At 48.3% G+C, this 22,676-nt stretch overlaps 1 protein-coding gene across 6 annotated transcripts in view; it reads right to left on the bottom strand.

The window, feature by feature from the left end:
- The window catches only part of PPP2R5C (protein phosphatase 2 regulatory subunit B'gamma), a 129,974-nt gene that overhangs the window by 49,196 nt on the left and 58,102 nt on the right, over positions 1-22,676 (bottom strand). For all 6 annotated transcript variants that reach the window (XM_040478250.1, XM_040478252.1, XM_040478247.1 and 3 more), the window contains one exon: positions 1,165-1,364. In XM_040478250.1, coding sequence (XP_040334184.1) covers positions 1,165-1,364 — 200 coding nt within the window. The remainder of the gene's footprint in view (positions 1-1,164; positions 1,365-22,676) is intronic.

Below are 22,676 nucleotides of genomic sequence, written 5' to 3'. Positions count from 1 at the left end.
GACCACACATTGGTAAATTCTCAACTTTAAAAGAGTTAACAACAACAAGTTAAAATAAGTTGATAGCGACTTCTGACACAACAGGTTATGAAAAGCACAAAAATGAACATTGCTTTCGAGTATCTTTTCCAAAGCAAACACACTAAAGTGAGAAATAAACATAGTTTAGGTCATAAGATTAGTCACTTCTGAAACATGTAGCTTTGGGGGAAAAAATCAGTAACTTAAGGAGGAGTTCAGTGAAAATCAGGATATAACATTTTATATTAAGCAACAAGGACTCCCTTAGAACCAGGGAGTACTAATTTCAGAGGTGGATGAGACACCAACAATTCAAAAAAAACACTCAACAGAAAACAAATTCAGTGTCAAACAACACAAGTTTGAAACGGGATCCTGCAAAGGGCCTAGAAACAGGCTGCGAAGCAGGTGACCAGAGAACGGAGATTTGGGCCTGAATGAAACCAACAATGAACTAACCGCAGGACCACAGAGGCCATCTCGGCCACTCAGGGCAGACTGTCCTGACACCAGCTCGGTCCCGTCACTATTTTTTTTTTTTTAAATGTTTATTTATTCTTGAGAAAGAGAGACAGAGCACGAGTGGGGGAGGGGCAGAGCGAGAGAGGGACACAGAATCCGAAGCAGGCTCCAGGCTCCGAGCGGTCAGCACAGAGCCCAACATGGGGCTCGAACCCACGAACCGTGAGATCATGATCTGAGCCGAAGCTGGACACTCAAACGACTGAGCCACCCAGGCGCCCGGTCCCATCACTGTTTTAACTCTGCCCCATCATTAAATTTTCCTGCACAAGTATGGACAACATGTTTACTTCTAAATTATAGTGAGCACTACTACATCAAAGAGGGTAAGATAGTGTGCTCAAATGGGGGCTCTAATGTATGTGGCCCATAGGGTACTCGTGGGAGTTAACACACAGGACACTTCGACTGGCCCTGGAAGGTACCCAGTTCCCTCAACTCTTATCGTTACAACACGGGACACATTACGAAGACTTCCATTCTTCAAGTACAAATTTCGCAACAAGAGGACTTCTTTGTGGGGAGTGTGTTAGGCTCAAACGTCTCGGCTTGTGCTAAGGACGCCAGAGCCCTGTGTGTCACTCAGGGTCGGGACGCACTGGCCAGACTGTAACCACTTACCATATGGACTACTTCCGGGTAAATAGGCTCTGTGATCACATTCCGGTTATGGGTGATATATTCTACCATTTCACTTAAAGCAGCTCGTTTTACTTCCTTCCACTTTAGGTCACTCAGTGGATCGGAAACAAAGTCAAAGAGGACACAACACTGACGCAACTTCTGGATAAAAAGCTTCTCTTGATCAGCAGGAGGAACATCTGAAAAGCAGAAAGCAAAGTATATTGATCGCAAAGATGCTTAACCCACAATCACCGTGAAACGCTTCTAAGCCTTCTACTATTTTTATTTTGAATTAATAGAGACTCGAGGGAAGGGACGGGGTGGGGGTGAAGAGAGGTCAGACATTCCCCAAACAGAAAAACGACAGCCCGTCAGCGGCTCAGCTCATGCGCTTATGAGAACGTTTCTATGCCGTTTACTCTCCGAAACCACATCGAGGTTACTGTTCAGAATACGCCCTCTGGATGCATTCCCTCATTCGGGAACGACCGCCTGACTGCTGGCTGTCACCACACGCTGGCACCGTGCCGGGCCACGGAACCAGAGCCAGACCGCAGGCCCCAGTCTGGGGCGAGGGGCACGGACGCCCACGCCAGCGACACCCGCGGACGCAGGTAGGGCGAGGTGAAGAGGGTGACAGGGGGAGGGCACACGGGTGTCCCCTGGCTTCCTGCAAACACGGAGCAAGTGCCATCAGTTTGAGGCTTGTCAGAACGAGCGGCTGCAGACACACGTCTGCAAACACACCGTCTGGCGCTCCACAAAACACCTTTCGTCCCTTACTCTGGGCTCCGGTCAACTCACACCAGACACGACGCCTGGTGATCTTAGTGGTGACGGCAGCACAGGAACAGTGCAGAGTCCTAAGTCGTAGCACTCGCCTTTACACAGTGGGTGCCTGCCCGGGCAGGGACCATCCTACAAGCTTTCTCCGTACGGACACGTGTTTTTTTTCAGGTTATCTGTACAGTGACACAACAGAGGGAAGAGACCAGTCTGGAGGGCCACCTTAGGACTGGGAAGTGGCAGAGCTCTGGACGATTTTCCAGGATTCTGGAACGTCTGGAAAGCTATCTGCCAGCGTGAGCTTGACGGCTTCCCTGGGGTGAAGATGAGCTTTGGGGGTGACGCTAATGAGTGAGGTTTCTCGATATACATACTGAAATGTGTCCGACATTTGCAAAGTGTCTCAGAAGGTCTGCAAAACTCAGTGAACCAGTATCTTCAAAGTGATCGATAAATGGCATTACAAGGTCCTTCCGGGGCACTCAAAGTGCAAGTCCTTCCACTGGATTTTAATGGAATAAAATGTATGCTCGGCTCATTATATGGTTTCAGATTCCCCATCACAGATTCCTTCAAGAAACTGCCTGTTTAGGTTTTGGTGTAATATCAAAGAAAATTCTGGAACTACGTGCAAAGGATATTAAGGAACTCGTCCCCAGCTTCCCCAAACATGTGTCTTCATACATTTCAACTAAGACACACGGCGACACACTGAATGCAGAAGCAGACAGGAGAATCCGGCGATCTCCTAGTAAGCCAGGCAGGAGGGAGATGTGCACAAAGAGAAAACAATGCCACTCTCTCACTTAATTTGTTTTTCTTTCATAAAATATGGCTTTGCTCATAAAGACGTTATTTCTGTTAACATGCGCTAGGCTCACTGTATTATTATTTTTTTAACGTTTACTTATTTTTGAGAGAGAGACACAGAGCACGAGCAGAGGAGGGGCAGACAGAGAGGGAGACACAAAATCGGAAGCAGGATCCAGGCTCTGGGCTGTCAGCACAGAGCCCGACGCCGGGTCGAACTCAAGGATCTCGAGATCGTGACCTGAGCCAAACTTAGACGCGTCACCGACTGAGCTACTCTGGCGCCCCGAGGTTTATTATTTTCAATTTTAGGATACGTGCTGCCAAAGCGAGCGCACGGTTTTGTTATTTTTATATGAATTAATAAATAGACACTTTATCTTTTCTGCTTTCATCTGGAACACGGTCGATATCGGTAGCTAAACCCACATACGCAAAAGCTCGTCGGGGGTCCTACATAACGTTTAGGAGTGTGAAGGGGTCCCGGGCCCAGAGCTGAGACCCCACACCCACCTGCGCCCAGGGAGCACCTCCGGGCCCTCGGGCTTTCCTGCCTCAGTGCTCGCGCCCTCACCCTCTTCGCCCCGAGTGTCCTCCCGGCTCCTCCTCGTTCCTGCCACCAGCTGCCCGTTTCCTGCTCAGGGCTCTGCCAACCTAGTCAGCCGCGGGCCGCGCTCCGAGCCGGGCGCTGCGCACTAGCTATTGCTTCCCGCATCTCAGCTATCCTGCCTAGTATCTCATGCTTCCCCCCACATGCTCCCCGAACGCACGGGCCAGGTGACTACGTTTTCTAGTTCTCCGTGCACCCCTAACGCCCAGTAACGAGGCTTGCAGAACCAGATTCATAAACATTCTGAGTAGTAGGTGTCTGTCTGTTGAATCATTTTCAACGAATGACGACCGCTACGGTGTTTGGGCCCAACCTCTCCCAATGAAAAGGTTTCCTTTTCTGAATTACCTCCTTGCTTGACCTCAATCCTCACTCAATTAACTCTACAGCTTGGTTCATCCTCCGGTCTGCTAGGATCACCTCAATGAGTTCATTTTGTAGTCACGGCTTGTATATTTGGAACCTATCTGGGATTCTCAGGCTCATGACGCTGGAGAAAACGAAGAAGGCTGTGTTTACCCCAAGAGACACATGAGGACCCAGACACGGAGAGCTTCAACAGCCTCGGGCCACCACGCCATTAAGTGGCAGATCCAGATATGGCAGCATAATGTGCTCGAAAGCAAGGGCACGCCTGGGGTCCTCCAGGGTGGTGTCATTAGGTCTCACCTACCTCAAAAGCATCTGAAAGCATCATTCACTCCTTTAACACAGTGATAAGAACTGACATTCAGAGTAAAGACAAGGTTATCACCAAAACCACTAAAACAAATTTATTCTGATTAAGGAGGAAGAGCAGAGTAAAACAGATTTAAAGTTTTCTATCTAAAATTCTTCTAAAAGACAGTAAAATCTCAGCCTTCCGGCATTTATGTCAATTCTTCCAGGGTTCCAGACAGTTAAGTTGTGACTGTACTATTTTCATTTATAGTTTATAAAAGAGTCTGTCATGATGATAATCTCATGAACTCTTGGGGCATCCGGGTGGCTCAGTCGGTTGAGCGTCCGACTTCGGCTCAGGTCATGAGTTCACCGTTCTTGAGTTCGAGCCCCGCGTCGGGCTCTGGGCTGATGGCTCAGAGCCTGGAGCCTGCTTCGGATTCTGTGTCTCCCTCTCTCTCTGCCCCTCCCCCACTCATGCTCTGTCTCAATCTCTAAAATAAATAAATATTAAAAAAAATTTAATCTCATGAACTCTATTTCCTAAAACCTCATTTGGCTTTTAGAATTTCATGGTTTAAAAAGTAAAAAAAAAAAAAAAAAAAAAAAAAATCCCCCCAAACCAAACTTCTAAATTAGCATTGCTAATCTTGAAAGAAGGAAAAGAGGTGTGACAGACTTGAACCTGTACTTTACTCTTCTGATCATCCCTGTAACGTGAACCGAATGTTACCAAACTAACCAGGCCTGGCACTGTGGGTACCTTACACTTCTGTATTCAGTATTCAAGGCCGCCCGACTCTTAAGTAATAAACCACGATGCTGGACTTGACCCAAACCTTACGTTACCTCCATGAAGCAAAAAAAAGCGTCACTAGCCTATATGGAGATTTTGAATTTTGCCATGAGGGACAGTGGCTCACTTTAATTTTAAATTGCGTACAGACTAATAACACCGACACAAGTGTTTCAGAATGTGTCGATGAAGTGTTGATTTTGATGGCTTCCTGTCTTACGTTTAGGTCTTTCATCCATTTCGAGTTTACTTTTGTGTCTGGTGTAAGAAAGTGGTCCAGGTTCATTTTTCTGCATGTCGCTGTCCAGCTTTCCCAGCACCACTTGCTGAGGAGACTGTCTTTATTCCATTGGCTATTCTTTCCTGCTTTGTCAAAGATTAGTTGCCCATACGTCTGTGGGTCCATTTCTGGGTTCTCTACTCTGTTCCATTGATCTGAGTGTCTGTTCTTGTGCCAGTACCATACTGTCTTGACGATGACAGCTTTGTAATACGTCTTGGAGTAGGACTGTGATGCCTCCAGTTTTGGTTTTCGTTTTCAAGATTGCCTTGGCTATTCGGGGTCTTTCTGTTCCACACAAATGTTAGGGTTGTTTGTTCTAGCTCTGTGAAGAATGCTGGTATTATTTTGATAGGGATTGCATGGAATATGTAGATTGCTTTGGGTAGTGTTGACATTTTAACAATGTTTGTTCTTCCCGTCCAGGAGCATGGAATCTTTTCCCATTTTTTTGTGTCTTTTTCAATTTCTTTCATAAACTTTCTATAGTTCTCAGTGTATAGATTTCTCCCCTCTTTGCTTATATTTATTCCTAGGTATTTTATGGCTTTTGGTTTATTATTTCTTAAGTTAGGAGCTATTACATTCTTCTACACAGATAAAACCACACACAAGGTACCCTGGGTCTGTATAAACCTTTCAGCAGCCTCCCCGCTCCCCACCCCCCCGCCCCCCGCCAGGGTCCTCATGAGTCTATTATTGTAAACTTGGGACCCTTCCCAATTATTTCAAGGTAAATCCTGAATGATACCTAGAAGCGAAACGTAGGGACACACTAGGAGCTGGGAAGACACTAATCCGTGGCGTGGGAAACAGCGCACACAAGGCGGAGGTATGACTGTGTCGTTCTTTTAAAAACAGACTTACTGAAAGGAAGCCTGTAATTTATAACTGACAGGGATGCTCGAGGAAGGTTATACCATCAGAGTAGGGTGAGGGCACCCCATTAATGCTCTCGGTCCCCACCAGGACGGAGGGCAGCGTTCCTGTATCCACGACACCAGAGGAGCCATAGGGAATGGGCTCGTTGCCCCGATCCTGACCTTCAAAGTGGGGCCGAGCCCCAGGAGTGCCCAAGGTGGTATCCACAGAACTTCTAGGTATTCACACTTCCTTCTTCTGCAGAGAATAACATGTAAGCCGAGCCAACACATAACCTGCAAATGGACACACGGTGGGGGCGTGTGCCTGAGACCGCTTGGCCGCCGGCACGTGTGGTCAGGTCTGCAGACCACCGCCAGGCAGCAAGGAGCCATGGCAGGCTTTAAAAAGTCATTCCTAAGCCACTAATTGTATCACAGCCACCTTCACAGGTGCTGCAAGCTCCTGTGTGCCTCAGTCTGCACCCCTCGGAAGGGGCAGAGTGGGGACATGACACGCTTGAACCACGAATCGTGGGATATGGTGAGGCTGCATCACTGAGTTGTAGCTATACGCGAGGAGGCATCATGCGAGCTGTTGGCGGACAAAAAATGATTACACAGCCAAGCCCCCTTCTACGCGACAAGTGTTGGCGGTGAAAAGAAAACACTTCAAGATACAATAAAGAACCAACTTGCAGCACGACAGGTGCAAAAAGACAGGAGAACCAGGCCCTCTGGTACATAGGAAATGGCTTTTTCCAAATAACCATGACTCGAATGAAATAAAGAGAAAATAAAGAGACTGCTAAAACTGAGCCTGGAGAATGTCACCTCGAGAGATTCCCTCCCCGCAAAGGTTCATGGTCACGGGCGGTCAACTACTTTGTGGTCACTCATGGAATGTTTTCTAAGCAGCTGAAGCGGCTTGATTTCCAAGGAGAGAGACCACCGTGTAGCCACAGCACCTCTGTGAGCTCCCACGGCGCCTTCTCAAAGGCATGGTGCACAGGTCCCAAGAGGGTCTAAGAAAATACGAAGTTGTGAGCCCACAGACAAGAGATGGCTCATTCACAATGGGAACAAACAAGCAATCTCGCTAAAAGGAGACAGCCAAACCTTGAGCTATGATGTCATCTTGTCCTTCCGATGTAACTATTCTTAGTACAAGGTGAGCAGGAATAAAGTTGGATTCAGTTACTAACACTATGGAGTAAACGTGCGCTTCTTCATTAACGTGGGCTAAATTCCACTGAGTTCTATTTCTTATATGACAAAGTGAGGCAGATGGCAGGGTCCCCCCACTAGAAAACCAAGGTTCAGCATTACTCTTTTGTTTTTGAAAAAGGAAGTTTATGTGCCATTTCTGAAATGACCCATCTTTCCCACTGTTGCCTGCGTCCCCTCTGTCCTCGATCCCGGCTGCAGGCCCGGAACGTTCTGCTGCACTGACGCCTCTCCCAGCACCAACACCCAAGTCCTAGCTCCTACAGCCTTAAAATAAGGCTCGGTATCTGTTAAACTACGTTCTTTCACCTTGTTTTGTTCCATGCTGATTATTCATGGCCCTTTATGTTTTTGTAAATATTTTTGAGAGAGAGAGAGATGGAAAAAGAGAGAGAGAGTGAGAACAGGTAGGGAAGGGGCAGAGAGAGAGGGAGACACAGAATCTGAAGCAGGCTCCAAGCTCTGAGCTGTCGGCACAGTCGGACGCAGGGCTTGAACTCATGAACCGCGAGGTCACGACCTGAGCTGAAGTCGGATGTTCAACCGACTGAGCCCTCCAGATGCCCTATTAATGACCCTTTAAATTCCCTTTATCAATTTGGGAAAAACGGAAGCCTGTGCAATAATGAGACTTCCAATCCATGGACATGGAATATTTCTCCGCTCACTCAAGTTTTCCCTAAATGTCTTTCAATAAAGTTTTATAATTTTCTCTTACAATGTGCTGCACATTTTTTAGATTTACTCTTTGGTATTTGTTAGGTTCTGATGCCCCTGTAAATGGTATCTTTAAAAAGACTTAATTTTTCTAACTGCTGCCGTGACACACAAAAAATGTTTTGGGGGATTACTTCTGTATCTAGCTACTTTGCTTAACTCTTCTAATTAACTCCATTAATTCTAATAAAGTTATCTGTAAATCCCTTTGGTTTTCTGTGTATGCCATCCTTTCATCTGCAAAGACCGATGGTGTTCTTTTTCTTGCCTGAGCCACCTGCCAGGATGTGGCGAGAGCAGCTCCCTTCACCTCTCCCAGCCTGGAGGGAAGCTGCCACCAGATCCCGCTGGGCCCGAGGGAGCCACCAGGAGTCTGTACATAACATTCCCCAGATGAAGAAGCTGACTTCAAGATTCGGCGCTGCCCCAATCCACATCCCATCAGGGACTCGTGGAACTGGGCAAGCGTATCCTAAAATGCATAGGAAACGTAAGGGGTCAACACAAACCAAGACCCTCTTGGAGAAGATCTTTAACAGGGTGGGGTAACTCACTGTTCTGGAAATGCAGACTTACTGTGAAGCTTCATTAATGAAAACGGCCAAGCCACAGAGAACAGAGCCCACGGACAGGCGTGGGCATATACGGATTCTAGATTTATGACAGAACTGTACTGCAGAATAGTGAAGAAAAGTCAGTCTTTAAAATTTAAATACACGGCACTGGGATAACTAGGTACCCAGGGAGAGGAAATAGGGGAGGGAGGAAGGAAGGAAGGAAGAAGGGAAGAAGAAACTGGGTCACGTTATATATATAATATATATATTGTACATATATAAAAGTTCCTAGTGGGTTATGAATTAAATTTGAAACACAAAACCCTAATGCTTTTAGAAAATAATACAGAAGAATATCTTACGTCAACAAAGAACTTTTTTTTTTTTTTTAATTTGAGTTCGGTTGACACACATGACGTTAGCTTCAGGTGCACGATCCAGTGGTTCAACAACTCTATACCTGACGCTGTGCTCACCACGAGTGTAGCTACCGTCGGTCACCAGCCAACACAGCATATACCACTGACGATATTCCCTGGGCCGTATCTTTGATTCCCGTGGCATATTCATTCCACAACTGGGAGCCTGTACGTCCATCTCCCCTCCACCCGTTTTGTCCATACCCTCCACCTCTTCCCCTCTAGCAACCATATGTTCGTCCAGCTGTTTGTTCATTTGGTTTTCGAGAATCCAAATATAAGGGAAAACATATGGTATTTGTCTTTTTCTGTCTGACTTATTTCACTTAGCGTTATACTCTCTAGCTCCATCCATGTTGTTGCAGAGGGCAAGATCTCATCCCTTTTTATGGTTGAGTAGTATTCCACTGTCTGTACGTGTGCATGTATATATATGTACAGGTATATATATACACACACCTTCCTTATCCATTCATCTATCAGTGCATACTTGGGTTGCTTCCAAATCTTGGTCATTGTAAATAATGTTGCAATAAATGCAGAGGTGCACATACCGTTTTGAATTGGCGTTTTCATTTTCTTTGGGTAAATACTTACTAGTGGGATAACAGATCATACTTTTTTTTTTTTTTTTTTTGGGATCTCTATACTGATTTCCACAGTGGCTATGCCAATTTATATTCCCACCAGCAGTACACAAGAGTTCCTTTCTCTCCACATCCTTGCCAACGCTTGTTATTTCTTTTTGACTCTGGCCGTTCTGACAGGTGTGAGGTGGTATCTCATTGTGCTTTGGATTTGCGTTTCCCTGATGAGTGATGCTGAGCATCTTTTCATGTGCCTGTTGGCCGTCTGTACGTCTTTGGAAAAATGTCTATTCGGGACCTCTGCCCATTTTGTAATTGATGATGATGATGATGATTGTTATTTGATGTTGAGTTGTGTAATCTCTTTATATACTTTGTATATTAACCCCTTACAGGATATATAATTTGCAAATATCTTCGTCCATTCAGTAGGTTGCCTTTTTGTTTTGCTGACTGTTTCCTTTGCTGTGTGAAAGCTTTTTATTTTGGTGCGGTCCCAACAGTTTATTTTTTGCTTTTGTTTCCCTTTCCTTAGGAGACATATCTAGAAAAATGTTGTTACGACCAATAAAGAAATTACTATCTGTGTTCTCTTCTAGCAGTTTTATGATTTCAGGTCTCACATTTAGGCCTTTAATCCATTTGAGTTTTGTGTTTTTGCACGTAGCTGTCCCGTTTTACCCACACCATTTATTGAAGAGATTGTCTTTTCCCCATTATATATTCCTGCCTCATCATAGATTGACCAGAAAAGCATGGGTGTATTTCTGGGTTTTCTATTCTCTTCCATTGACCTATGTGTCTATTTTTGTGTCAGTACCATACTGTCTTGATTACTACAGTTTTGTAGTGTAACTCGAAATCTGGAATTGTGATACCTCCAGCTTTGTTATTCTTTCTCAAGATTGCTTTGGCTATTCAGGGTCTTTTGTGGTTCCATACAAATTTTAGTATTATTTATTCTAGTTCTGTGAAAAATGCTATTGGTACTCAGGGATTGCACCGAATCCGTAGATTGCTTTGGGTAGTATAAATATTTTAACAATATTAATTTTTCCAATCCATAAGCATGGTATATCTTTCCATTTGGTCATCTTCAATTTCTTTCATCAGTGTTTTACAGTTTTCAGAGTATAGGTCTTTCACTTCCTTGGTTAAGTTTAAATTTATTCTAGGTATTTTATTCTTTTTGGTGTTTTCTTTCTTTTCTTTTTTTTTAAGAGCAGGAGTGTGCAGAAGCAGGAGAGGGAGAGAGCAGAGAGGCAGAGGGCAAAGGGGGAGGGAAGGGAGGGTGAGAGAGAGAGAGAATGAATGAATGAATGAATGAATCTCAGGCAGGCTCCACACCCAGCATGGAGCCCGATACAGGGCTCGATCCCATGACCCCAGGATCATGACCCAAGCTGAAAACAAGAGTCAGATGCTCAACTGGCTAAGCCACCCAGGCACCCCTCTTTTTGGTGTATTTTTGAATGGAATTTTTCTTAATTTCTCTTCCTGTTGCGTCACTATTAGTGTATAGAAATGTAACCAACTTCTGGGTATTAGTTTTGAATGCTGGGACTTCATTGAATTCAGTGATCACTTGTAATAGTTTTTTTGGTGGGGTCTTTAAGGTTTTCTAGGTATAGTAACATGTCATCCGCAAACTGTGACAGTTAACACGCTCCTTCCAGCGTTAAGCCTCTTGTTTCTTTTTCTCGTCTGATTGCTATGGCTAAGACTTTCAGTGCTATGTTGAATAAAAGTGGCAAGGGTGGACATCCTGTCTTTTGGAGGAAAAGCTCTCAGTTTTTCATCGAGTATGATGTTACAATGGGGTTTATTTTTGTGTTTTTTTTTTTTATTATGTTGAGGTATGTTGCCTCTAAACCCACTTTGTTGAGAGTTTTTATCATGAATAGAGGTTGAATTTTGTCAAAGGCTTTTTCTGCATCTATTGAGATAATCATAGAATTTTTCTTTTAATTTTTTTTTTTTTATGTTTATTTTAGAGAGAGACAGAATGTGAGTGGGTTAGGGGCAGAGAGAAAGGGAGACACAGAATCTGAAGCGGGCTCCAGGCTCCGAGCTGTCAGCACAGACCCTGATGCGGGGCTCAAACTCACAAGCTGTGAGATCATGACTTGAGCCCAGGTCGGATGCTCAACTGACTGAGCCACCCAGGCGCCCAGAGATAATCATAGGATTTTTATCCTTTGTTTTGTTGATGTGGTGTATCACATTGACTTGCAAATGTTGAACCATGCCTGTATCCCTGGAATAAATCCCACTTGATCACAGTAATGATCCTTTTAAGGCGGTGTTGTGCGTGGTTTACTAATACTTTGCCAAAGACTTTTGCATCTATGTTCATCAGGGATATTGGCCTGTAGTTTTCTTCTTTACTGGTGTCTTTGTCTAGTTTTGGTACCAGGATAATGCTGGCCTAGTAGAATGTATGAGGAAGCTTTCTTACTCTATTTTTTGGAATAATTTGGGGAAAAAGCCATTAACTTTTTAACTTTTTGGAAGAATTCATCCATGAATTCATCTGGTCCTGGACTTTTATTTTTTGCTAGTATTTTTGGGGGCGGGTAATTTTTGTTTGTTTATCACTTTCATTACTAACAATTACTAATATATTCAGATTTTCTATTTATTCTATATTCAGCTCTGGAAGACTGCATGTTTTTAGTAATGTACTCATTTCTTCTAGGTTGTCTAATTTATCAGCATACAATTTTTTGTAGTAGTCTCTATCTTATAATCTTTTTTATTGGTTGGTTGTTACGTCTCTTTCATTTCTGATTTTACTTACTTGGGTCCGAGAAAACTTAAGACATAAAAAATAACGATCACTAAAAGATTGATAAACTGAACATATAAAATTCAAAACTTTTCCACCAAGAATAAAAGAAGGCAGGCCACAGAGTAGGGAACTATTTGAATACATATAGCCAGTGGACTCTTGCCCCGGGAGCTGGGACCTGCACTGTTGGGCACTTACCCTACGAATCTCATGCAGGTGCAGCACAACAGGGTAAGAGAATGCTCCCATCAGCACCAATAGCCCAAACTGGAAACAACCTGAATGTTCACCGGCAGCGGATATTCTACAATATTCTGAAACCACAGAGACGAATGAGCCCTATACGATCTGAATACATCTTACAAAACGCTGTTGGGTGAATGAGCTGAGATAAAAAGGACTTATTCGGTATGATTTCATGTTTACAGGGTATAGAAACAGGCATCCCTCAACCCATTCAGGACCTACAGGAGGCTATGGGCGCCTGGTCTGGGTGGTGTTTATTTGTTTTTATACTTCTTCATCGCACTTGGTTTTATGTGCTTCTTTAAAAAAAAAATTTTTTTTACATTTTTATTTACTTTTGAGAGACGGAGCACAAGCGGGGGAGGGACAGAGAGAGAGGGAGACACAGAATCCGAAGCAGGCTCCAGGCTCCGAGCCATCAGCACAGAGCCTGACGCGGGGCTCGAACTCATGGACCGTGAGATCATGGCCTGAGTTGAAGTCGGATACTTAACTGACTGAGCCACCCAGGCGCTCCTTGTTTTATGTGCTTCTGTATAGGAATTGTATTTCAAACTAAAAAGGCTACAGACTAAGTGCACATAGCAGAAACAACCCTCAAAAACACCTAAGAACACAGGGAGATGAGTCTCCTTCCTTCATAACCATCCTCTGCCTCCATCCTTCCTCCCAAAGGCAGCCACTGTCACCAGGATGGGCCCCACAGAGCTGCCCCGCACAAGTACTCCTGGGGTACAGACACATCGCAGTCTCTTCCACGATGGCTTTAGATAAACCAACGCTGACAACCTCTAAATTAATGTTGATCTACCTGGGACTGGAACACACACACACAAACACACACACACACACACACACACACACACACACAATCCCAACACATTCTCTAATGTACCCAGTATTTATGTTGAAGAACTTAAGCTCTGAATAGATTTCTTTTTAATTGAAAACACTTCCCAATCAAAATGAAGTTCTAAGTGACCTCTCTATTTTTTTCTATTTGTATCGTTTCTTCCTTTCCTTCTCCCAATGATCAGCAATTATGATCCCAAATGTGTAACAGAAAAATGGTAGCACGACTTGTTTATCAGATCTGAAACATTTGATATGAGGCAACCAGGACATAGAAACTAAGGTCTCAGAGTAGGCCCCAACCTTGACTATGGGGCCTGTATCATTACATCATATATGCCAGGCACTGAACTAGGCTCTGATGACACAAATGTAAGTTAAGACCTGATATGTGATATAAAAGAAAAATGAGGAAAACACATGAGAAGTGCCTCTGGACCTGAGGCTACTGTGGAGGGACTGAGGCCACTCTCAGTGGGGAGGAATGGCTCTCTGTGTGCCCACTTCTCTGATCAGAGGGCCTTGAAGGACAGGACAAATTAAACAGGGTGCACTTGCCTGGAAAATCCATTTTCCCTGAAAAGAATCTTTAAAAAAAATTTTTTTTAATGTTTATATTTACTTTTGAGAGAGAGAGAGAGAGAGAGAGAGAGAGCACGCGCATGAACAGGGGAGGGGCAGAGAGAGAGGGAGACACAGAATCCGAAGCAGGCTCCGGGCTCCGAGCTGTCAGCACAGAGCCCGAAGTGAGGCTGGAACCTGTGAACCGTGGGACATGATCTGAGCCGAGGTCGGACGTTCAACCAACTGAGCCACCCAGGCGCCCTCCCCAAAAGAATCTTAAGTGAGCAGAACGCTTACGTTTTATAAACCCTGAATTAATCACACTGGATCCTTAATCACAAGTTTCACAGAGGAAAGCCTCTGTCTTGTTCAGCACGTTCTCCTCAGTATGTAAAACTGGACAAGCACATGGGGGACCTCAAATGTTCAGCGAATGGACACAGCAATTGAGGGAAACACACTCAGGTCATTTAACTGAGAGGTGCCTTAATTTAAGACATATTCATGTTAAAATAATGCCACATGTATCCGAGTAGAATGCAAAGTCTACATAAATTTTTAAGACAAAACCAAGGTCTTCGGAGAAATGCCGAGAACAGGCATTTCAGCCTTTGGATTCTCAGAGGTACTTTGGCCGAAACCCTTGAAATGACTGTAAGCAGACAGATTTCAATCACAGAGGGTTGTCGCAGGTGAGCGACAGAGTCCGATCTGGGAATGAGAACAGTCTCTTCACGAGTGACAGAGGGACTGAAACGAAAATGCCAGAAGCGGGAAGACCCACGTCACAAGACAAGGGCTGAGTCCAGTCTAGAACCTGCGCGTCTCTTGTGACGCGATCCTGACGCTGCGCTCTGGCTCCTCAGGGCCGTTTCCGCTAACGGGGCATCTCCTACTCTAGAAGTCCCCACTCTCACAGCTCGCAAGGGTGACAGACAGATGCAGCTGGATGACACGTTCACTTCCGCGGAGGGGGCCTCTGAACCCTGCCCCTTAGCACCTGCCCCATTTCAGAACTGAGTTAATCCTCTCAATGCACTCCTACCTTGATTATTTTCAAAGTTATAATAAATCTTTCCCGATGTCAAAGTGCCAGCATCATGGTCCATCTATTCTAGTGTATACGTTTTCCATACCGACGTCCCCAGATCAAGCTGTGGCTTTCACTTGATGGTTTTTCCTCTCCTTCTTGGGAACCCTTACAACACGCTTGACCTATAATCAGCGGTGTCTTAGTGTGGATGAGACATGGCGGCTTAGTTTCACCCTATGCACCGAGCCCATGGCCAGGCTTCTCAATGGGTGTTACTTCGTTCAAATACAGCCAATGTGCACGCCAGCCCCGTCCACACCACCTCCCACAAAGGAGTGGAAGTCACCACCGGTAACTGGAAGCAGACAGGGCTTTGAAGAACCACGTCTCTACGCTAAGAGTGTCCATTTGTTCGACAACGCTGGGTGCTGCCTGCCCGCCCGCCCCTGTCTTGTGCTGGGTGGTCCTTCCACGAAAATCGACCGAGAGGCACTGAGCGTTCCTTCCTGTTTTGAGTATGCCGAGACCACCCTTTTCCCAGTCTCTCTGGGCAGGATTCTGGGACTCAGACAAGATGAAAACACCGCCTGTGAAACCAATTTGGATGAATCTGGGGACACAAGACTGGCCAGCAACTTCTACAGTCATACTTTTGCTTTAAACAAGTTTTGCTAAGAGACCATCTGTAGCTCAAAACCCATCATGAATGTTCCCTTTCAAAACCCAGTTCTGCAGTTTATTCAGCTTTGTTACACACATTCACCAGGTTTATGCCCCTCCCTCCCGAAGGAGCAGATGTGCTGACCTCGGGGTCAAGTCTGGGGTGAAAGTCCACTCAGGACCGCAGGTCTGGTTAAAGCCCATCGCCAGGTCTCCCCCATTAACCCGACGAGCTCCTCCTCAGACATCTGAAATCCTCTCTCCCCCTTTGCACACAGAGAAGGGGTTCCACCAGCGACCCCCAATCCACCACCCCTTTTCACGAAATCAGAGCATAACTCAACGAGGCAGAGCTCTCCTTTCGAAAGCAGTGGCTGGAGCCAGGGTGTGGTCCACTCATGCTCTTAGCCTCCCAGAGCTGGCAGCCTCCACGGAGCAGTGGGGAAGGCGGTGAGGTAAGGACGGCCCAAAGCAGCAGGCCCGGCTGAGAGAAGACAGAGGCCAGGAGAGACCTGTTTCCTCAGGAACGCTCCTAATTAAGGCAAGTCCATTTTTCAGCGAAGGAAGTCACATGGGAGACAAAGTGACTTCTCGTGTAGACTTTACCATGGTAAGAACAAGGCGAAGTCATGACGTCATTCCAAGCCTTGTGTTCCCGAAGCTTCTAAAGCCACCTGTGGACACACATGTGTATTCAGGAATGTGTCCCCACCTCCTGGTAATACATACAAGGAATTTAAGAGACATGAGCTGAATTGGAAGCCTGTTTGTTTTTTTTTCTTTCTTTCTTTTTTTTGGCCAAGATGAAGCCAAGTCAAACTCCTAGGGATATGGAGATCAATCCAAAGCTGTGTTTTATTGACACAAGGCCATATTCCCTGCTTAAGAATTTAGTTCTGAAGTCCTCTGTTGGGGAATGAAGTTTGGCAGTTACCATTAGTACAGATTAGCAAATGTTCAGCACCTCTGGTTATGTCCTTTCGTCTTCCATGCAGACCAGCACTCCTGACGAAATACTGAATAATATCACCGCATCCAGTGACCAAGAGCTCCAGCAACACAGTAGCGCGTTTATCGAAAGCACACGGGCAGGCATCGTTTCAGGAAGAGTCACTGCTTTTCTTACATTTGACACACAGACTGCCAAAGGAAGATTCTAGAACTTCTAATGTGTTTACCGGCAGACAGAACAGGGTAGAGCCGTGAGAAGGACATAGTGAAAATAGGTACAGATTCGTTTTCAGTTTTGATTTTATGTTCTCTCCTTCCTTTTTCTGTGTCTCAAATAGATAAGAATGGTTCTTTCTGACCACGAGCACCCCCTCCTGATGAATTCTGGGCTCTGCGCACATGATGTCTGGGCCAGAGCTGCTGCGGGAAAGGGCAACGGAGGACACAACAGATAAGCCTGGAGGGCTGTGTGCCGGGACGTGCTGAGAGCAAGCCCTGGGACTCACATACGGGAAACCGTGAAATCGGGGACACGTGCGTGTGTGCGCGTGTGCGCGCGCGCATGTCCACCCCCAGGGGGTGATGCGTAGAAAGCGGTGCCGGACCCGTCAAGTCCCACCGCCAGGAGCTGCCGTCCTCATCTCTGCGCATGCCCATGACTCCTCCCCTCTAGGAGCAGCATGTGCTAATTAGCGCTCGTCCTTCCCTGTTCTGGGTTCCGGTCCTCACCTCGCCGGGCCATCAGCCGGCAGTATTAGGGCTACCAGCCAACAAAGGTGGGTGGCAGCTCTTCCTGTCCCCAAGGGCCAGTGGCACCCCAGCGGCGGGGGGAGCGGCTGACGCCCTCCTGGGGACCGGACGGGCCTTCCCTGGGGGCTTTCTGATGGGCTCTGGCACAGATGCGGCCTCGTCACTGCAATCGGGCGGCTGTCCGGGGAGGAACGCGGGGGCTGAGAGGGCACAGCCACCCCCGCCTCCGCCGCACCCCCGGTAACAGGCGCCCCACGAATGGGCCGCACGAGCGAAGGACACTGACAGGACCAAACTCCACACGTTGTTAACCTGGGACTTGCACGCTTCTGTGCAGGGTGACCCTCGGCCCGGGCTGGACGGGCTACCCAGCGTGGGGGGCGAGAGGGCAGTCGGAGGCGTAACCTAGATGGAAACCTCTACACCGCTGACGCCTGACGTGTTACCGTCTCAAGTAATCCACAAACTGTGAAGAGAAGGATTTTAAACTCGGAGCCTGGAGACAGTGAGACAGAGAAGCTGGAAGGCTGCTAAGGAGGGAAGGCAGGCCCATGCCAGGTCTGTCCACCTGTGCCCGCCAGGCATGACCAGCTGTGGGCCCGGTCCCAGGTCCGTGACGCCGGAGGGTGCTCTGGCCGGCGTGTAGCGCCACGGCCCGCCCACGCCCGCGCCTCCTCAGACGTGGGCCCCGAGATAGCGAGGTGGCAGGGGTAATTAGCGGTGACACACGGCTCCGCAGCACACCCCTCCCCCACGCCCCGGGCACAAGCGATGCCGCGGCTGGGCCAGCGCGAGTCTAGATGGGTCCTGGGACAAAGCACACAGCCGGGGGCCGAGAGCCGGCTTCTCCCGTTTCTCCAGGAAACGCTCCAGCGGCGGCTCAGCAGCCACACGAAGCCAAGCGCGAAGCGAGGCGACCGACCTGCAGTGCTCCACACCCTCGCTCTCCTTTGTTTTTAATGCTTACTTATTTTATTTTATTTTTTTAGTAATGTCTATACCCGACACGGGCTTGAGTTCACGACCCCGGAATCAAGAGTCGCACGCTCCTCTGCCTGACCCAGTCGGGTGACCCCGTTCTCCTTTTTAAGGCGAGGCAAGTGGCCCAGGCGCACCGCCTGCTGCTTTATGAAAGGTCCCGATCGCATCACGCTCCACGAACCGCACACACTCTAAACACACGGAGTGCGTCGTCCAAAGAGTCGACCACAAGGCTCATTTGTCCCTTGGAGAAGGACATGCCGCCCGAATATTTGATGTTTCTATTGCCAGTTCAAACAGGAAACACTCGAGTGCTTGCTATGGATTGAAGACATCTAGCCGCTCCTCTTCCACAGCTTTGATCCCACGTTGCATGGGAACCGGAGACGATGCTTCGAATCACGTGCACGTACTTCTGTCCAAGGGGCAAAATGTGCTGGGTAAGATCTGCCTGGCTGTGCCGGGACCTGGGAAGAAGAGCCTTCCAACCAGGATCCAAGAACCTTCTGTGCGGAGAAGCACACACAAGTTCAGCAGGGGAGCTGCAAGCTCACGGTCTTTGAGGCAGGCCGGGCGGAGCGTGACGGGACAGCACAGGTGGAAGGCTCCTCCACGACTGACCTGGGCGGGCTGCGGGGACAGCAGCATGCCAGCAACACCTGCAGGGCGTGGGGTGATGTCCCCAGCCGGCCCCCAAGGGTCCCTGCTTGGCAGGAACTTCCCCCTCCTGTCTCCCAGCGACCTTTACCCTCAACCGCTCAGTTTCCAACTACAAGATTCCATTACAAAGCCAACACCACGTTGATGGAGCCGCCCTCGGAAATGCTGGTCTCCCAGAGCTTGTGCTCCCGGAGCTTGTGCAGGACGCAGGTGGGATGCGACCCCAAGCGAGCCGGAGCCGTGGAGGGACTCGGTGATCCGAGCGGGAGCCATGCGGGCAAACCTCCTGACCCGGTCCTCGAAAGCCGGCGTTTCCGTACAAAGTACTTCCAGAGACGACCTCTTTATGTTCCCTGTTTTACAGTTAGATCGAAACGACTTACGCTCGTGGCACTCTGAGGTCGTCGTCACCTTGCTTCGAACTTGGAGCCCTTCACTTGGCAGAAAGCGAGCGGGCGATGCCTGGGTTGGAATCTCAGCTCCACCTGTTACCACCTCAGTGACTTCAGGGCCTCACTTTCCTCAACTGGAAAATGGGGATAAGTGCCCAACAACGCGCTGGATTGTTGTGAACACACGTCATGTGCTCAGAGCAAGGCCTGAAGTAGAGTCTGTCCTCAATCCGTGCCACTGGTTTTTGTTTTTGCTAATGAGGTGCAGTTAGCTTCTGTCACTCAATCTTGTTTATGCTCCTATCCTTAAAAAATGTCCGTTACGGAAGCAACGTTTTTCATCCTCTCCAGGCATTTCCAAGCAGACCGCTAATGCACTGCACTCAGCAACTAAATTTATACCTGACAAAAGGCGGAATCCGAATCCGATGGCGTCTGGCTGTGCAGAATTCAATTACACGGTGTCCTGGCAAACTGGGCACAGCGACTGTGCTCTGCTGTTCTGCCTCTTAGAACAGCGCAGCCCCAGAGCAGCTCCTTAAATGCTGCCTGCAAGGGGCTGAGTGAGCCTCAAATCCGATTATGACACATGTGCGGCTAGGTCACAGAGGAGCCACGCTCTCAGACGAGCTCAGGGACATCTCAGTACTATCAATTTGTGGCGCAATTAGATTTGAACGGGAAAGTATCCCTTGAGCGATCGATTTATAAAGGACCATGGTGGACCTGGTTTTTGGGTGGTAGGTGCTGTAGGCTCACGTGGGCAGGAAGAGAAAAAAACGGGAGACAGCCAGACCCGGGCGGTGGGCTAACTGCTGTGAGACAGTTGTGGCACCTGCCTGAGATTTTGGGGGCCCAGTTTCCACATCTGGGAAACAGGGTTCCTCCTGGCTCTACGAGGTTGTGAAAGGACGCTCCTCTCCAAGACCAGAGTTCCTAGAGGGAGGAAAAGGGGACACACCACAGGGTCTCTAGACAGAAACGGGGTCTACACAGAACGGTGTGATTTTTTTTTTTTTTTAAATCCAGGAGAGCAACTTACAAGTGAGTACTGTGAGGAGGAGCCTATAGAAAGCCAAGGATCCAAGGTATCTGGGTGGCTCAGTCGTTTGGGCGTCCAGCTTGTGATGTGGACCAGGTCACGGTCTCGTGGTTTGTGGGATCGAGCCCCACGTCAGGCTCTGTGCTGACAGTGCGGAACCGGCCTGGGACTCTCTCCCTCTCGCTCTCTGCCCCTCTCGCCCACTCTTTCTCTCTCTCTCAAAATAAACAAACATTAAAAAAAAAAGCAAGCCAAGGGCTTGAACCTATATGTGAGGTCTTTCTCTCTGCATCCAATTGACCACTGGTCTTTAAGCGAAATTTGAGCTCAGTATTCAATTGCTAGCATATGATGTGTGACGTATTTCTAAAGGATTCTATTTTCAGAAAAACGATAGATGTTAACCATAAAAGTCCAAACATAAGAAAGGAAAATTCAGATATGTGCTTCTGGCATCCTGAGGCACGTCCACCTGGGGGCCTCCTCGTGCACATAGTCTGTAGAACGCACGACCGAGAACCACGCTTCACACGCTGCCGTTTCTACCTCGCTCGACCCTGTGTTGAGTGTGTGCTGTAGATCAGTAACTGGACCAAGACCACTTCTGTTTGCACTTTTACTCACGTGTGCTAGAATTTCATAAACTGAGCCAGTCTGCTCATGGCTCTCCTTTAAAACAATATTACAAATAATGCTCTAATTTATGATGATTATAGATGGACGATGGAACGCACCGATCTAGTTTTATTCCTCCTAAAACCTCACTAAAAAGATGGTGAATTCTTTGCAAGCCTTACACCTTCAAGACAACAGGACCGCTAAGCTGGAGAGAAGCTGGCCGGACGCCTGGGAGGAGAGGGACGGCAGGCCGGCGGCGTGGCCACGGGACGGTGGAGAAGCAACCTGGCAGGTGCCGGCGAACCCGAGGCCTGGGCAAGGATGGTCACAGGCACCACGAAGCAGGGGCGTGAGGGGCCCCGAACAGGGAGGCTGGTGGGAAGGTACTTAGCCTGTGACCACAAGCCCGTCCGTCTCCCTACAGGTCTCTCCTCTGGAGAGCCCAGGGCTGGCTCCTGTCCCGGCGGGGACTTTGCTTCTGGGAACCGCAGAGCCCGTTAACGGCCGACCTCCCACTGAAGGAAGGAAAGCTGGAGAAAAAAAAAATGTAAAACAAATCTGTTTAACGGGCGACAGCGAGCTAGAAAAATAGTGAGAGGTTATAGGACCAGGAAGAAAAGATGACAGCAACCCAAAGGGACGGGCCCTGCCTCCGGGGTCTCCCTTCCCTTAGAGAAGGCGGGACCAACATTGGGGGGAAAGAGGCAGAAAGGAGCCCCGGGCCCTGAACATAAGCATACAAGTGCCAGACAGGACAGAGCGGATGTGCTGATCGCTGAGAAGGGAAATGCTGTGCCCTGGCCTTCGGCTTGCTGTACATTCGGGATCATTTTGACAGCTTTCATTGAGCAAACGGCCAAGGAAAGCTGAGTTTTATCGGGGGCGGCCCTGGGATGCACTGAGGTGCGGCTGCGAACGTCCCTCGGAGCCACTCCTGTGGGGACCCTGCTTCTTCTCTTGTTCACCAGGCTCTCCTCCAGCACCTGCCCTGGGTGTCCTCCTTGTTTCCAGCGTCTGGTTCGTTCATTCTTGCTTTCGTCTTTATGGACCACAGCAGTTGCTGAATTCACTTTGGTCCTTTCCTGGCTTTTCGGCGTGTCCATCGTCTCTCCTCGTTCTTGGGTAACAACCACAGCTGCACGCGGACTCGACACCCACAGGAGGCCGGGTGCTTCCGTCCACGAGGGCTCAGGCCCCCGCCAGGCGACCTCCACGGACCCTCAGCTCGGCCTTCCGCCAGCTCCGGGGCGGTCTGCTGAGCCCACGTTTGCTGGCCGGCTGGCACGCTGGGGACGACGACGACGACGACGGTCCCTCCCTCCGGGGTGACGGCGTGGACTGAGTGAGGCAGCAGATGGAAGGTCGCAGGGCAGCTGCCACGGCTCGGTCACCACGACCACCAGGCGGCATTCGCGGGACGGCACCACTCTAAGTCCCAGAGTGGACAGTGACCCGGCCGCCGAGCGGATGCTTTCCACGGGACGGGTAAGGTCCCTGCTCTCGTGGCACTGTCCCCCAAGTGGGGGAGACGAGCAAGCAAACCCCAACTCAAAAAAGCCAACAGACAAAACAATTTTAGGAAAGAACCACCCCCAGTGACGGGCTGGATGGGGAGGCCCGTCCATGGGAACCCCGGGCGGCGGAGGAGCCGACGGCACCA

The sequence above is a fragment of the Herpailurus yagouaroundi genome, unplaced genomic scaffold (genome assembly GCF_014898765.1).
Source record: "Herpailurus yagouaroundi ecotype Mexico unplaced genomic scaffold, PumYag 141, whole genome shotgun sequence".
Taxonomy (NCBI): domain Eukaryota; kingdom Metazoa; phylum Chordata; class Mammalia; order Carnivora; family Felidae; genus Herpailurus; species Herpailurus yagouaroundi.
The sequence above is the reverse complement of the archived record's forward strand: the minus strand, read 5'-3'. Positions and strand labels throughout refer to the sequence as shown.